Source organism: Oncorhynchus tshawytscha, linkage group LG10 (genome assembly GCF_018296145.1).
Source record: "Oncorhynchus tshawytscha isolate Ot180627B linkage group LG10, Otsh_v2.0, whole genome shotgun sequence".
NCBI lineage: Eukaryota > Metazoa > Chordata > Actinopteri > Salmoniformes > Salmonidae > Oncorhynchus > Oncorhynchus tshawytscha.
In genome coordinates, this window is record NC_056438.1 from 49,842,681 (window position 1) to 49,860,734 (window position 18,054).

The 18,054-nt window shown below is 39.9% G+C and overlaps 1 protein-coding gene across 3 annotated transcripts in view; it reads left to right on the forward strand.

Moving 5' to 3' along the window:
• LOC112260390 (thymocyte selection-associated high mobility group box protein TOX-like) overlaps nucleotides 1-18,054 on the forward strand; it is a 58,834-nt gene that overhangs the window by 19,065 nt on the left and 21,715 nt on the right. For 2 of the 3 annotated variants that reach the window (XM_042328689.1, XM_042328688.1), the window contains exons 2-3: nucleotides 5,289-5,354; nucleotides 9,646-9,753. In XM_042328689.1, coding sequence (XP_042184623.1) covers nucleotides 5,289-5,354; nucleotides 9,646-9,753 — 174 coding nt within the window. The remainder of the gene's footprint in view (nucleotides 1-5,288; nucleotides 5,355-9,645; nucleotides 9,754-18,054) is intronic. The other variant, XM_042328690.1, reaches the window with a different exon arrangement.

Below are 18,054 nucleotides of genomic sequence, written 5' to 3' on the forward strand. Positions count from 1 at the left end.
ACACGTAAGATGGAAAGAAAATGACAATCACCACAATATCCACTTTTTTTTTCTCTTTTCTCTCTCACTCTTTTTCTCCCTGACTATGTCAATGATATTCTAGACAGGGGACAGTATGTCGTCTGTATCAGTCTGTTTGCCGAAACTGAAAAAGAGGGTTAGCGAACTAGCGAGTTAGCGTAGCTTCCATGATACGAAACTCTCTTCTGTGGTTGTCACTACATTTAATCAGACACTTTTCTCCTCCACACCTCCATGACCAAAACGACTTTAACGATAAAAGAGATTACCCCGTGCCCATCTGCGTCACAGGAGCCTATCGAGTACAACCAGGCAATAAAGGAAAGAGCACAGGTGCAGAGGCAGAAAATAGAACTCGCTCTATTTCATTACAGTATGTATCAGCGAGCAGGAGATCTGTCAGTTCGGCACATATCATCGTGCGCCAGAAAAAGCAAATGGATAAAGCCAATTTGACAAAGGGGTCAATATACGGCATCCAATAAAAACTAGAATCTACAAGAGCTGTCAGGGGCTATAAACATCACAGTAATGACCCAAATGCTCAAAAGAAATGCATTCAGATCAGATGGTTTCTCTCGCCTCGCTCAATGGCGTAGTCTAGTCTACTCTGCTTGGGTTAGTCTCTAGTTTGTCTTTTACAATGTTTACTTTATATTTGAGATAACTGTAGATTGATGACGAAGATGCCACACCCACGGTGCAACATCGTTTAACACGGTATCTTGCAAAGAGGCTGTGAAAGGAGACACTGAAGCGACTATGACCACTTTGATTGACTGACTATTAGTGTTGGGAGGAACACGGCTCCTGAGCTAAACAATGGTTTACTGTATCATGCACCGACACTATCCATCATATCCTACTGCAACCCAATGGAAGCTCTTTAGAGTTGACAGCAAAGAGCATCTATTGGTTTATCTGAGTCAATGGGCAGGATGAGATATTGCCAATTGTCGTAGAGGTCAGGGGTTATATAGTTGAAGTCAGAAGTTTACATACACTTAGGTTGGAGACATTAAAACTCGTTTTTAAACCACTCCACAAATTTCTTGTTAACAAACTATAGTTTTGGCAAGTTGGTTAGGACATCTACTTTGTGCATGACACAAGTAATTTTTTGAACATTTGTTTACAGGCAGATTATTTCACTTATAATTCACTGTATCACAATTCCAGTTGGTCAGACGTTCACATCCATTAAGTTGACTGTACCTTTAAACAGCTTGGAAAATTCCAAATGATATCATGGCTTTAGAAGCTTTTGATAGGCTAATTGACATAATTTGAGTCAATTGGAGGTGTACCTGTGGATGTATTTCAAGGCCTACCTTCAAACTCAGTGCCTCTTTGCTTGACATCATGGGAAAATCAAAAGAAATCAGACAAGACCTCTGAAAAAAATTGTAAACTTCCACAAGTCTGGTTCATCCTTGGGAAACATTTCCAAACGGCTGAAGGTACCGCGTTCATCTGTACAAACAATAGTACGCAAGTATAAACACCATGGGACCACGCAGCCGTCATACCACTCAGGAAGGAGACGTGTTCTGTCTCCTAGAGATTAATGTATTTTGGTGTGAAAAGTACAAATCAATCCCAGAACAACAGCAAAGGACCTTGTGAAGATGCTGGAGGAAACAGGTACAAAAGTATCTATATCCACAGTAAAACAAGTCCTATATGGACATAACCTGAATGGCCGCTCAGCAGGGAAGAAGCCACTGCTCCAAAACCGCCATAAAAAAGCAAGACTACGGTTTTCAACTGCACATGGGGACAAAGATTGTACTTTTTGGTCAGACGAAACAAAAATATAACTGTTTGGCCATAATGACCATAGTTATGTTTGGAGGAAAAAGGGGGTGGCTTGCAAGCCAAAGAACACCATCCCAAACATGAAGCACGGGGGTGGCAGCATCATGTTGTGGGGGTGTTTTGCTGCAGGAGGGACAGGTGCACTTCACAAAATAGATGGCTTCATGAGGGAGGAAAATTAGGTGGATATATTGAAGCAACATCAGTCAGGAAGTTAAAGCTTGGTCGCAAATGGGTCATCCAAATGGACACTGACCCCAAGCATACTTCCAAAGTTGTGGCAAAATGGCTTAAGGACAACAAAGTCAAGGTATTGGACTGGCCATCACAAAGCTCTGACCTCAAATCCATAGAAAATGTCAGTTACACCAGCTCTGTCAGGAGGAATGGGACAAAATTCACCCAATTTATTGTGGGAAGGTTGTGGAAGGCTACCCAAAACGTTTGACCCAAGTTAAACAATTTAAAGGCAATGCTACCAAATAGTAATTGAGTGCATGTTTACTTCTGACCCACTGGGAATGTGATGAAAGAAATAAAAGCTGAAATAAATCATTCTCTCTACTATTATTCTGACATTTCACATTCTTAATATAAAGTGGTGATCCTAACTGACCTAAAACAGGGAATGTTTTACTAGAATTAAATGTCAGGAATTGTGAAAAACTGAGTTGAAATGTATTTGGCTAAGGTGTATGTAAACTTTTGACTTCAACTGTATATGCCCTACTTATTAGCGTTACATTGCTGTTGGCCTATTTGTGAACAGCAGAACACATCTGGGGTTTATCTAACAGTGGTGTAAGTCACTAAGGCTAACAAAAGTAGCGCTCCCCGTGTGTTTGTGTGGTCTCACAGCATGTCAATGTATTGGTTTATTAGCTTGGGTGTTTATGTTGGCAGTGCTCTACAGTTTACACTTCACTTCCATCCTTATGTAACTTTATGGAAGAAGAGGAGGGAGTGAGAGGGAGAGAGAGGGAGAGAATGTCAGAGAAAGAGAGAGAGAGAGAGAGAAAAAAAACTTTTGTTGAGAACACTCTGAGCACATGTTATACTCTGCGAGAGAGTCAAGTCTCACACAACTTATATACACTGAACAAGAATATAAACGCAACATGCAACAATTTCAAAGATTTTACCGAGTTGTATTTCATCGAAGGAAATCAGTCCATTTAAATAAATTCGTTAGGTCCTAATCTATGAATTTCACATGACTGGGCATGGGCTCAGCCATGGGTGGGTCTGGGGGGGACATAGGCCCACCCACTTGGGAGCCAGGTCCACCCACTGGGGAGCCAGGCCCAGCCAATCAGAGTTTGAGTTTTTCCTCACAAAAGAGCTTTATTACAGACAGAAATACTCCTCAGTTTCATCAGCTGTGCGGTTGGCTGGTCTCAGACGATCCTGCAGATGAAGAAGCCAGATGTGGAGGTCCTGGGCTGGCATGTTTACACGTGGTCTTCGGTTGTGAGGCTGGTTGGATGTACTGCCAAATTCTAGGCGGCTTATGGTAGAGAAATTAACATTAAATGATCTGGCAACAGCTCTGTTGGACATTCCTGCAGTCAGCATGTCAATTGCACACTCCCTCAAAACTTGAGACATCTGTGGCATTGTGCTGTGTGACAAAACTGCACATTTTAGAGTGGCCTTTTATTGTCCCCAGCACAAGGTGCACTTGTGTAATGATCATTCTGTTTAATCAGCTTCTTGATATTTCACCCCTGTCAGGTGGATGGATCATCTTGGCAAAGGAGAAATGCTAACTAACAGGGATGTAAACAAATTTGTGCACAAAATTTGAGAGAAATACTATTTTTGTGCGGATGAAACATTTCTGGGATCTTTTATTTCAGTTCATGAAAAATAGGACCCACACTTTTTATGCTCAGTATAGATTGTTTTTCCAGTGCTGCTGTTGCGAGTCTGTTTCATGTTCCATGGACACATGCAGCTGTTCCATGTAATCATTCATAATGCAAAGGAGTGGGTTCATTCTGAGAAATTAGTGTCTGTGTTCCTAACCCTATGACTCCCCTTTCCTTGGACTGCCAGACAGACGCTCCAGTCTAAACTGTGTGGAGAGATAGAGGGGAATCGGGTTACAAGAGGTCAGCCATGACACCCTGTTTTGGCTTTTTGTTAATTTTGTCATCCGATCGCTCATTTGCATCGGTGTGACAGCTGGCAAATGGAAAACAGTCGTTTGTCCAGTGTCTACCTGCGTGGATGGGTTTCACTTTTTTCTTGTTCTTTTTCTAAAGGTAGCTTCTTGTACGCACAGTGTGGTCCCTTGTAGAACAGGTGAATGGGATGGTTAGAGAAGTATGCTACTGCTGAGGTTGAGACAGACAGAGTTCTTCGTCCAATCAGCTCATGTTAAACCTGTCCTAGAACCAATCACAACTCTGTATCTTGTATCCAATTCTGATATGAACTAATCCCTTTCAGGTGATATTCCCTGTGGTTTATTTCTTTAAATAGCAGTCTGTTGGAAGCCATTTGTGGTCAGGCACAGTTAAGATCTACTTTAACACTGAGTGGAGTTGTAGCAAAACACGTTAATTTCCCAGGTTTCCCATACAGCTGGTCCTTCACGACTCCTTCATCATTGACTCTGCTAAAACACACTTAGGATAACGGGAGAGAGAACTAGTTAAACACTCTGGGCTGGGGATTCAAAACAGTTCTCTACTACAGACCCATTTCACGAATACATACTGACATCAAAAGAGAAAGAGCTTATTTGTTTGGCGAGTCGTCTAATAACGTGTCAGAAGTCAGCCTTAACTAAGAGATCCCAGATGTTAAGAGAGAAGGGGATAGAGGGAAATGAAGGACAATGCAGTATGTAAATGCAAACTGGAGCACTGCCAACACCTTGGTTAGACTGAATGAATTCATACTGGACAATATGCACTGAATCACAGAAACACAGTGCTCTTGTATTTTGCGCTCTCCAGTTGTGTGTGTGTGTGTGTGTGTGTTTGGTGATTCACTAACTCAAAGCAGTGTAGTGTAAGTGGAGATGCAGCGTGGACAGACAGACAGACACAGGGCCTTTTCTGTTTTATAACAGATTGCACATGAAAGGATTTCATAAAAGCCTTCCCTTTGTGGCTTGTAATTACTAGTGTGCTAATTGCTTCAAATCGCTGACATCTCAAGTCGATAAGGATGAGGACTTCAAAGGGAAGACAACAGCAGGAAAACATCAGTTTTCATAGCTAATATAATGTTCTCTTTTCCTCCCACTTCCTCCACCCCTCTATTTCTCTCTATTAGTCTCTATCTCTCTTTCTCTCTCTCTTCATCTCTATCTCTCTTTCATTCTCTCTTTCTCTCGCCCTGCCTCTATATCTCCCTCTCTAACTCTCCTACTCATATACCCAAAATGAAGTGAACAACATTGTAACTGTGTTGTTGTGTTGTCTGTGTGTTTGCAGTACAACAGTGAGACCATGTTCCTGGGCATGCCAGAGGCTGGCCTGGACTTTGTGCCAACCAACCAGGTGGGTTAATTACTCTTCCCCGTGCTTTTGTTTCAAGTCTTAATTAAACACTTTTACGCCGGCGCGTCGCTAAATTAGCGCCTGCTATCAGTTGCCACCGTAATCAGGGACTATTATAACATGTAAACAGAGCGTTTAAACCTTGTTGCAGCCTAATCAATGAAGCCGCTAAATGGTTGGGTTGTTAGAGAGCTTTTATTTTCTTCCCAGTTAGATTTACAGTTCTACCTAGCTACACAACCTGATGTCATGGTTTCACTTTGCCATAATTGGATGAACGTTGATTTTTGACCCATTAATTCTGCGTGGATACAGGGTTAATTCCACATGGTTACAGGGTTAATTCCACATGGTTACAGGGTTAATTCCACATGGTTACAGGGTTAATTCCACATGGATACAGGGTTAATTCCACATGGTTACAGGGTTAATTCCACATGGTTACAGGGTTAATTCCACATGGTTACAGGGTTAATTCCACATGGTTACAGGGTTAATTCCACATGGTTACAGGGTTAATTCTACATGGTTACAGGGTTAATTCCACATGGTTACAGGGTTAATTCCACATGGTTACAGGGTTAATTCCACATGGTTACAGGGTTAATTCCACATGGATACAGGGTTAATTCCACATGAATACAGGGTTAATTCCACATGGTTACAGGGTTAATTCCACATGGTTACAGGGTTAATTCCAGATGGTTACAGGGTTAATTCCAGATGGTTACAGGGTTAAAACAGTTAAAACAGGGGTACGTTTATGTATTAATTCAGAGTGGTTAAGGTTAGGGCCATTTGGGGAAGGTTTAAAACAAAATAATAAAAAATACTGTAATGTTTCCATTAATTGTCAACAAGTACTCTTCCTGCTTGCTAAAAAATAGTGTGTGTGGGGGGGTGGGGGTGAGCGCCTACAAAGGCCAATATCTATGTCCTTGGGACCTTTTCAAACGTCCAAAATCGACAGCTCTTCCTTGTGACCAGCCTGAGCTACAGCTAGGCTGGGTAGAGTAGACAAGACCTGGGTTCAAATACTATTTCTGCCTATTTGAGTTTGCATGACTTAATGAACCAATAGAATAGTCCCAAAATTGCAAATCCCGCCAATCTGGCACACCCAGCAGGCTAGAGCAAACTATGAAATAGTATTTGAACCCAGGTCTGGTAGAGTAGACTGCTGCTTAAATGGCCTGTAGATTGGCATCTATCACTGAAGAGAGGGGCTTTCATGTGTACATGTGTTGCAGGGCTGTTTCTCCCTATATTGTAGTAGGAGAGCTACAGTAGCTATCTGCCCTGGGTGGATGGTGGATTATTTCAGGATACTGGTGGTGTGTTCCTGGTGTTGTTGGGGTTGACCTCGGGTGAAACTCATTTTGAGCGTGGAGCGTCTAACAGTGGGCTGTGTGATAAGTGTAAATACCACTCAGATAAGGCCCAGTGGACAGGCTAATGGTTAGGAGAGGGTATCTCTGTGTGTGTGTGTGTGTGTGTGTGTGTGTGTGTGTGTGTGTGTGTGTGTGTGTGTGTGTGTGTGTGTGTGTGTGTGTGTGTGTGTGTGTGTGTGTGTGTGTGTGTGTGTGTGTGTGTGTGTGTGTGTGTGTGTGTGTGTGTGTGTGTGTGTGTGTGTGTGTGTGTGTGTGTGTGTGTGTGTGTGTGTGTGTGTGTGTGTGTGTGTGTGTGTGTGTGTGTGTGTGTGTGTGTGTGTGTGTGTGTGTGTGTGTGTGTGTGTGTGTGTGTGTGTGTGTGTGTGTGTGTGTGTGTGTGTGTGTGTGTGTATGTGTGTGTGTGTGTGTGTGTGTATGTGTGTGTGTGTGCGTGCGTACATGCGTGTGTGCGTGAGTGAGGCCTTAAGGGACGCAACACAATCAAATATTTATAAAGAATCGTATGTTCCTGAGGTAGCCATCATGGCCAGATGAGAGAGTCTTTCATGTAGCTATAATTTCCCATTTATTGTGTTTTAGTTCAAACACAGTGTTCATGTCTGTAGGAAATGGGTAATTAACTGACTTTGTTAATTAACTAAAGGCTTTTTGTTAATTAGCCTTTTGTCTGGGGGCTGTAGCGAAATGGAGGTCGCTAGCATTACAGGAAGCAATGGTATCACAAATTGCTCTTAATAGGATACGGCTGTCCTAAAATAGGATATTTTCAAGTATTGTGGTGGCAGCATCATGTTCTGGGTATGCTTGTCACCAGCCGGGACTGGAGAGTTTGTCAGGATCATAAAAAGATATGAAAGGAGCAAAGCCAAGCTAAAAAGTTAGATTAAACCCTGCCTCAGTCTTCTGAATACATAACCCTGGGATACAGTTTTATTTTTCAGCGGGACAGTTACACACATTGTAATGCCAAAGACACACCAGAATAGCAGTGTTCCTGAATGGTCAAGTCTCAGTCCGGATTTAAATCTGCTCTAAAGTCACAGACAAGGTTTGAATATTGCTATCCATCAATGACTCCCAACCAAATTTACTGAGCTTGAGCAATCTTGACAATAATAATGGATACATGTTGCCCTAAGAGTTGTTGTTGGTAGAAGCTTATTCAAAAATATTCACAGCTGTAATGGCTGTCAAAGGTTCTTCCACCAAGTATTAAGTCTGGGGTGTGAAGTCATATGTAATCGAGACAACTTCGGTTTTGAGGTTTGATTCATTTGGAAAATGTTGTATAATTATTTATTTTTTAATTTAAAAAGAAATGTTCCCCCTTTTTCTCCCCAATTTCGTGGCTCGGGAGAGACGAAGGTTGAAAGTCATGCGTCCTCCGATACACAACCCAACCAAGCCGCACTGCTTCTTAACACAGCGCCATCCAACCCGGAAGCCAGCCGCACCAATGTGTCGGAGGAAACACCGTGCACCTGGCAACCTTGGTTAGCGCGCACTGCGCCCGGCCCGCCACAGGAGTCGCTGGTGCGCGATGAGACAAGGATTTCCCTACCGGCCAAACCCGGACGACGCTAGGCCAATTGTGCGTCGCCCCACGAACAACATTTTCTACAGCCTACATATCAATACATACACAAAAACTATCTAGGTCAAGTTAACACTTTTTTTATTCAGTTGAATTTCTTCTTCTTGTGAAATAGAAGTGTTATGAATTAGTTATACCTGGGGAAAATCACATCGATCGAAAATAAGGTTTACAGTCAGGTTAGTGGAATATTGTGTTGGGGAATGATTATTTGGGGTTTCGTGGTATGCCACATAACTTAAAATGTGTAAAGGTGTTGTTTCAGAAGGATTCACACCTTCCAGCACGCATATATGAAACACCCTTCACTATAGTCAGAAACACATTTACTGAGGTGTGCATGCCTGGTGCATTTGTTTCACCAGAGATGTTAAAACGTGTATAATTCATAGCCATGCAATCTGAGTAATATGCTGAACCCAATCCCCCCACATCTCACTTTTAACCATCTTAGGCAATGTGTATTTGACAGGATGTGAATAATGAATAAAAATCAATTATGGAAGTATGCATCTGTCGAGGTCAACATTGTTATGTCATTCTGCATCAGACAGTGTTTTGCATCATGTGTATGGACATAATTTAATCTACTGTATACCACTCACACAGTCGGTCGTAGCCATGACAACCTTTATTTTATTTACGGAAAATATTTTTATCATTTACTTAGTCATAGAGATTGCCAGATGCCCCCATGATGAATCCCTAAGGGATTTGTTTATATGGTGTATTCCCATTCCAGAAGGAGAGACAACATTAATAAATAATATTGGAGGTATTATTAATATGGATATAGGGTATTGTAGAGGGAGTACTCAGGAATGTATGGGGGAAATATATTTCATTATGGCACAGCTGCTTACATTGGAGCACTCTCTCACTCTCTTATATAGTCCATGTAGTGATCAAGTTGATATGTATTACACATGTACATGAACAGATATCGATATCCATACAATTTATGGATATATACATACATGGAAATATTTCTGTAATAGTAAATATCTTACCATAGTGGGCTACATTCAGGTCTCTTGGAAAATAGACTTTACCTCAATGAGGCTAACCTGGATATATGATGGTTAGATAAAGCATCCTGGTTGTCCAGAGACCAGCATGTTGCTCTGCTGTTTGTCATTGTTCTCTAGACACTAATCTAAGGCCAGTTTTACATTCCCACTCCAATGGTTATTTGGCCTAATTTGAGGAGGTGGATCTGACCCTAGATCTGTGCCTAAGGGTCCTTCCTTCCTCCCCTCTATGACCCTGTGGTGACCATTGACCTTTCTGTGTCCCCCTCTGGTAGTTCCGTGTGCCTCCCAACCCCCACCAGACGCAGACCAGCGCCAAGCAGACTGGACCCCTGTGGAAACGAGAAGGCCCTGCTCACTCCGATGGCCCCCGGCTACCCTGGGTAAATATACAAGAACAAGTAGAACACCAGTGGGTTTTAGGGCTCAGACACAAGGCAGGCAGACACTGGACACACCACGTCATTTCAACGTGAATAATTGGGTAATATTTGGTTGATACCTTGACCAATGAGATACCAACCTATTTTCACCCATTCAGAAATGCAGCCAAAAGTTTGTTCAATTCCAAATGTGTTAGCTATCACTTTCAACCATCTAAAAGGTGCAACCAAATTCCAATGGAAGATCTATGTCTGACTTTTGGTTCAGAAGTCACTGAAATGTGTTACCACTGCGCTTTCAACCATCTAAAAGCACAACATAGTTCAAATGGGAATACAATGTCAGATATTTTGTTCATATATACAGCGAGGGAAAAAAGTATTTGATCCCCTGCTGATTTTGTACATTTGCCCACTGACAAAGAAATGATCAGTCTATAATTTTAATGGTAGGTTTAATTGAACAGTGAGAGACAGAATAACAAAAAAATCCAGAAAAACGCATGTCAAAAATGTTATAAATTGATTTGCATTTTAATGAGGGAAATAAGTATTTGACCCCTCTGCAAAACATGACTTAGTACTTGGTGGCAAAACCCTTGTTGGCAATCACCGAGGTCAGACATTTCTTGCAGTTGGCCACCAGGTTTGCACACATCTCAGGAGGGATTTTGTCCCACTCCTTTGCAGATCTTCTCCAAGTCATTAAGGTTTCGAGGCTGACGTTTGGCAACTCGAACCTTCAGCTCCCTCCACAGATTTTCTATGGGATTAAGGTCTGGAGACTGGCTAGGACACTCCAGGACCATAATGTGCTTCTTCTTGAGCCACTCCTTTGTTGCCTTGGCCGTGTGTTTTGGGTCATTGTCATGCTGGAATACCCATCCACGACCCATTTTCAATGTCCTGGCTGAGGGAAGGAGACCCAAGATTTGACTGTACATGGCCCCGTCCATTGTCCCTTTGATGCAGTGAAGTTGTCCTGTCCCCTTAGCAGAAAAACACCCCCAAAGCATAATGTTTCCACCTCCATGTTTGACGGTGGGGATGGTGTTCTTGGGGTCATAGGCAGTATTCCTCCTCCTCCAAACACGGCGAGTTGAGTTGATGCCAAAGAGCTCCATTTTGGTCTCATCTGACCACAACACTTTCACCCAGTCGTCCTCTGAATCATTCAGAAGTTCATTGGCAAACTTCAGACGGGCATGTATATGTGCTTTCTTGAGCAGGGGGACCTGCAGGATTTCAGTCCTTCACGGCGTAGTGTGACCAATTGTCTTCTTGGTGACTATGGTCCCAGCTGCATTGAGATCATTGACAAGATCCTCGCGTGTAGTTCTGGGCTGATTCCTCACCGTTCTCATGATCATTGCAACTCCACGACGTGAGATCTTGCATGGAGCCCCAGGCCGAGGGAGATTGACAGTTCTTTTGTGTTTCTTCCATTTGCGAATAATCACACCAACTGTTGTCACCTTCTCACCAAGCTGCTTGGCGATGGTCTTGTAGCCCATTCCAGCCTTGTGTAGGTCTTGTCCCTGACATCCTTGGAGAGCTCTTTGTTCTTGGCCATGGTGGAGAGTTTGGAATCTGATTGATTGATTGCTTCTGTGGACAGGTATCTTTTATACAGGTAACAAACTGAGATTAGGAGCACTCCCTTTAAGAGTGTGCTCCTAATCTCAGCTCGTTACCTGCATAATAGACACCTGGGAGCCAGAAATCTTTCTGATTTAGAGGGGGTCAAATGCTTATTTCCCTCATTAAAATGCACATCAATTTATAGCATTTTTGACATGCGTTTTTCTGGATTTTTTTGTTGTTATTCTGTCTCTCACTGTTCAAATAAACCTACCATTAAAATTATAGACTGATCATTTCTTTGTCAGTGGGCAAACGTACAAAATCAGCAGGGGATCAAATACTTTCCCCCCTCACTGTATAGAACAACTTAATGTGTTGTCACTGTGCTATATCTAATAGTACAACCAAATGACCTGGATTGCAACTAAGATTATTAAAGTACATTGTCAAGTGATCAATGCCGTTCGAGATTCTGCACAGATTATTAGAGCAATTGTGGAGATCTCCACAGACCTGTTACCTTGAACATGCATGCTTTCTATGATTACATCAAAATACATGTATTGTTACAGTAACCTCAAAATGTGGAAATTTGACTAATTTTATAGTTGAATAAATACTGTCACAAGTTTGAAAGATATTCTTAACTTTAGCCTATGCACTGTATTACAAAAGTCATGTTAAATTGTGTTTGGTTGACAACACAACCAAATATCAACATTTTAAAGGAGATGTATCTACTGCTTGGATTAGTTCCATCTGAGCCAATGGCTTAATCTTCTTCTTTAACTTTCATTTTTGGTTCAAATGGAGACATGAATCCAGCATGTCATTTGTTAACTTTTCGACAAGCTAATAGGCTATTTACTGTATTGCAAAAGCGATATTGAATTGTGTTTATTTGTCGGCGCAACCAAATATCAATATTTAAAGGAGATGTATCTCCTGCTTGGATAGTTCCATCTGTGCCACTGAGTCTGGCTTTAATTCCAGTTTGTCTACAAATTAATCATTTATATGGATTCACTTCTCCATTTCAACCAAATATCTAAGTTAAAGAATAGGACTAAATCAAATAAAACTTTAAATGCACTTTAAATACAGTTTGATTTGATGTAGTCATATTCTTTAACTTAGATTTTTGGTTTAGATGGAGACGAGAATCCCCAATTTGTTTTTATTAACTTGTAGATTCCATTTGAAATCAACTAAAGCTTGAAACCCTAAGCCTATGTTTTGTTGTCTATGTTGCCTATGTTTTGTTGTCTATGTTGTCTATGTTTTGTTGTCTATGTTGTCTATGTTTTGTTGTCTATGTTGTCTATGTTTTGTTGTCTATGTTGTCTATGTTTTGTTGTCTATGTTGCCTATGTTTTGTTGTCTATGTTGTCTATGTTTTGTTGTCTATGTTGTCTATGTTGTCTATGTTGCCTATGTTTTGTTGTCTATGTTGTCTATGTTTTGTTGTCTATGTTGTCTATGTTTTGTTGAATCATGGGTTGAATTTTAAAAAATTGAAACAATTTCAATTTAATTTAAACAATTCTCTCCAAAGTGCGTTATGACAATGTTTCGAACCAAAGGTCACCATTATACTATGAGTCAAAAAGCCCTCATTACTTTGGCATATTGAGGATGAAGAATGATTCATTATGAAAGATGACTCCCACACACACATTTTGTTTCTCTATCCCCTCACTCTCTTTCTCCCTCCATACTCCCCCTTGTCCCAGTCTGTCCATTCATATGTCTGTCTGCTTTTCCCTTCCCACCTCATCCCTCTTTCATTTACACATCACACATATACAGTACTGTATATATATATATGATACAGCCCAGGATCGAACCAGGGTCAGTTGTGATGCCTCTAGCACTGAGATGCAGTGCCTTAGACTGATGTGCCACTCGGGAGCTAAATGCTTAGTTTGTAAATTATGTCTGAGTGTTGGAGTGTTCCCCTGGCTATCCTGAATAAAAAAACAAGAACATTGTGTCTTCTAGTTTGCTTAATATAGGAAATTACTTTTAATACTTAAGTACATTTTAGCAATTACATTTACTTTTTATACTTAAGTATATTTAATACCAAATACTTTTAGACTTTTACTTAAGTAGTATTTTACTGGGTGACTTTCACTTTTACTTGAGTCATTTTCTATTAAGGTATCTTTACTTTTAATCAAGTATGACAATTTAGTACTTTTTCCACCACTGATCTTCTGTATACCACCCCTACCTTGTCACAACACAACTGACTGGCTCAAACACATTAAGAAGGAAAGAAATTCCACAAATGAACTTTTAACAAGGCACACCTGTTAACTGAAATGCATTCCAGGTGACTACCTCATGAAACTGGTTGCAAGAATGCCAAGAGTGTGAGAAGTTGTCATCAAGGCAAAGGATGAATCTCAAATATAAAATGTATTTTGATTTGTTTAGCACTTTTTTGGTTACTACATTATTCTATATGTGTTATTTCATACTGTTTTTATTCTACAATGTAGAAAATAGTTCAAATAAAGAAAAACCTTTGAATGAGTAGGTGTGTCCAAACTTTTGACTGGTACTGTATTGTATATATACACACACACATGTTTGTTTTACTATCCTTGTGGGGACAAAACAATTGATTCCCATTAAAAATCAAACCCTAACCCTAATTCTAATCTTAATTGTAACCCTAAACCTAACCCTAACTCCTAAACCTCTAATCCTAAATCTAATCTTAATTGTATCCCTAAACCTAACCCTAACTCCTAAACCTCTAACCCTAATTCTAATCTTAATTGTAACCCTAAACCTAACTCCTAAATCTCTAACCCTAATTCTATTCTTAATTGTAACCCTAAATCCTAAACCTCTAACCCTAATTCTAATCTTAATTGTAACCCTAAACCTAACTCCTAAACCTCTAAACCTAATTCTAATCTTAATTGTAACCCTAAACCTAACTCCTAAATCTCTAACCCTAATTCTAATCTTAATTGTAACCCTAAACCTAACTCCTAAATCTCTAACCCTAATTCTAATCTTAATTGTAACCCTAAATCCTAAACCTCTAACCCTAATTATAATCTTAATTGTAACCCTAAACCTAACTCCTAAACCTCTAAACCTAATTCTAATCTTAATTGTAACCCTAAACCTAACTCCTAAATCTCTAACCCTAATTCTAATCTTAATTGTAACCCTAAACCTAACTCCTAAATCTCTAACCCTAATTCTAATCTTAATTGTAACCCTAAATCCTAAACCTCTAACCCTAATTCTAATCTTAATTGTAACCCTAAACCTAACTCCTAAACTTCTAAACCTAATTCTAATCTTAATTGTAACCCTAAAACGAACTCCTAAATCTCTAACCCTAATTCTAATCTTAATTGTAACCCTAAATCCTAAACCTCTAACCCTAATTCTAATCTTAATTGTAACCCTAACCCTAACTCCTAAATCTCTAACCCTAATTCTAATCTTAATTGTAACCCTAAATCCTAAACCTCTAACCCTAATTATAATCTTAATTGTAACCCTAAACTTCTAAACCTAATTCTAATCTTAATTGTAACCCTAAACCTAACTCCTAAATCTCTAAACCTAATTCTAATCTTAATTGTAACCCTAAACCTAACTCCTAAATCTCTAAACCTAATTCTAATCTTAATTGTAACCCTAAACCTAACTCCTAAATCTCTCAACCTAATTCTAATCTTAATTGTAACCCTATATCTAACTCCTAAACCTCTAAACCTAATTCTAATCTTAATTGTAACCCTAAATCCTAAACCTCTAATCCTAATTCTAATCTTAATTGTAACCCTAAACCTAACCCCTAAGCCTAAAATTGCCTTTTTTTCTTTGTGGGGACCAGCGAAATGTCCAATTATTCCTTGTTTTACTATCCTTGTGAGGACTTCTGGTCCCCACAAGGACAGTAAAACCAAAAACACAAACACACCTCACCTGCTCTGTTTCCTTTGGGATCAGGACATTTGTTTTATTGGCAGCAACAGTTCTGTTCACCTTGAACCTAAGCTCTCAGCAGCAGACAGGGTTGAGCAACATCACAGCAGTGCATTGCTCTCAAACAAGCCAGGCAGAAAACACACCACAGAATAGAATTACGAACCCCTAAAACCGATCAGAGTCTGAGATCAAAGCTGTCACAGAGTTATGAGTCAAAAACGTTTGAATTTAGAATCCAAAATGTTTGAATAACTATCCCAGAACAAAATATGTTTGATTCTTCATGTTCCCTTTTGGTTCAGTAGGCGATTGAAGATAAATGTCGGGTAAATGAGGTTTGGGCTGTCCTTAGGTTGATTTCTTCTTATATTGTGAAACCTGAACTAGTCTCACATCTTTTAGATTTGTGCTCGGTTGTATGTGTTGAGAGAAATATACAGTGCATTCTGGGAAGTATTCAGACTCCTTGACTTTTTCAATAACCAAAAATACATTACAGCCTTATTCTAAAATGGATTAAATCGTTTTTTTTCATGTATCAGACTACACCCCATGATGACAGAGCAAAAACAGGTTTTTAGACATTTTTGAACATTTATTACAAATAAAAAAAACTGAAATATAACATTTACATAAGGATTCAGAGCCTTCACTCAGTACCTTGTTGAAGCACCTTTGTCACCAATTACAGCTTCATACCCAAGAGTCAAGAGAGTTCAAAGAGACCAAAGAGTTCACCTTTAGGTGCCTTTTGGCAAACTCCAAGTAGTCTGTCATGTATCTTTTACTGAGGAGTGGCTTCCTTCTGGCCACTCTACCATAAAGGCCTGATTGGTGGAGTGCTGCAGAGATGGTTGTCCTTCTGGAAGGTTCTCCCATATCCACAGAGAACCCATCGGTCACATCCCTGACCAAGGCCCTTCTCCCCCGATGGCTCAGTTTGGTCGGGCAGCCAGCTCTAGCAATAGTCTTGGTGGTTCCAAACTTCTTCTATTTAAGAATGATGGAGGCCACTGTGTTCTTGGGGACATTCAATGCTGCAGAAATGTTTTGGTGCCCTTCCCCAGATCTGTGCCACGACACAATCCTGTCTCGCAGCTCTACGGACAATTGCTCCGACCTCATGGCTTGGTTTTTGCTCTGACAAGTACTGTCAACTGTGGGGAAAAAACAATTTAATCCATTTTAGAATAAGGCTGTACTGTAGATGGAAAAAGAGAGAGGCAGAAAGAAGTTGTTTCATTATTAATTGCATTGCCAACATTGCAGCTCGCAGATTCTTGTGCCAATAAATCATATTTGAATGTGAATTGAAGGGGGGCTTTTCATATGATAGCTTTATATGCCGTTGAGGCAAAATTATCTCATTTTGTTACGACACACAAGACAAATAGAGGCTCTATTTCTTTTTTTGCTTTTTAATCCACATCAATTATTTTACTCAGGCTTATCTTGGGCCAATCTAAAATAGCTATTGTGTTTGTCTAAACTTTTATATCAAACTAATGAACAGTTGATCACTGATTTTTTTTAAACGAATAAGAAAGTGACTTGCCAGATTAGCCAAATGGTTTATGGGTAGGTTAAGTGCTGAGTGGAATTTTTTTTTGGCAAAATAAAACAATAATTATTCATCATAAAAACTGTGTGTAGGCGGTATGGGGCCTTAAATTGGTTGGAGGGAATTCCCCATCTCCCACATACTTAATCTTACAGCATTATTTATGGCATGTTGACTTGAAATAAGTGAATTGAAATGAGAGAAATATCTCGATATGATCAAATTCAGCAGTGGTCTTTTGAAGATTGCTGGTCTGCACTGCACTCATCAGTTGTCACTCATCTTCAAACAGAAATACCATTTTGTGATTTGATGTAGGTTGACGTTGACTTATAAGTCATAGGTCTGTTTCTTTTTTAACTAAGGTTGAAGACTGATAGTCTGCAACTGTTGCTAATCGTAGTCATTCTAGAGGCTAAACAAAAAACAAAAATTGTCCTGCCGTGTCTTGCAATGTACTAAATATCCTTCTCATTTTAGGATTTTTTATTTTTCATTTTAAAGGGGCATTTGTAATATGAATACAATATATTTGAATGGATTTAATCAAAATAGGCCCACCAGCAGGCATTTGCATCGTTCTGAGCAGAATGGGACTCAAATGGGATCAATGGAATGCAGACCGCGGGGGAAAGTGGATATTCGTCTAATCCATTATGATTTTTGTGTTCTAACAGACCCACAAGGTGGTTTACTAAAAAAGGATTTGGAAATATTTGGCTGTTTTTGCTGCATAATATTTAGAAATGATCCTTTTCGGGGTTCGAAAAAATGCTAACTCCCGTTCGTGTAAGCTGGTAGCATATAGTGGCCACATAGAAAGCGTTGGTGGTGGTACTTGAAGATGTAATGCAGTTGATTGGTGACGATGACACAAGCATGTATTGGGTTTGACCTCTATATATTGGGTTTGACCTCTTATACTCCGATTTTTACCCCAAAATAATGTGAAATACAATCCACATATACACAATAGCCAAACAATAGGCAAAATTGTATAGGGGAAATTAGGAGATTCTGAATCTTTCCCCTACGGGGGCACGTGAGTGGCGTTGCCATGGTATTTCCATTGTTTTGCTCGAGTTTGAGATTGATCTCTTTACCGCATCTATTGTTCTCGACTGAAAAGGACAATGGGCGATTGAAGAGAATGACACACACACATATATATATATATATATATATATATA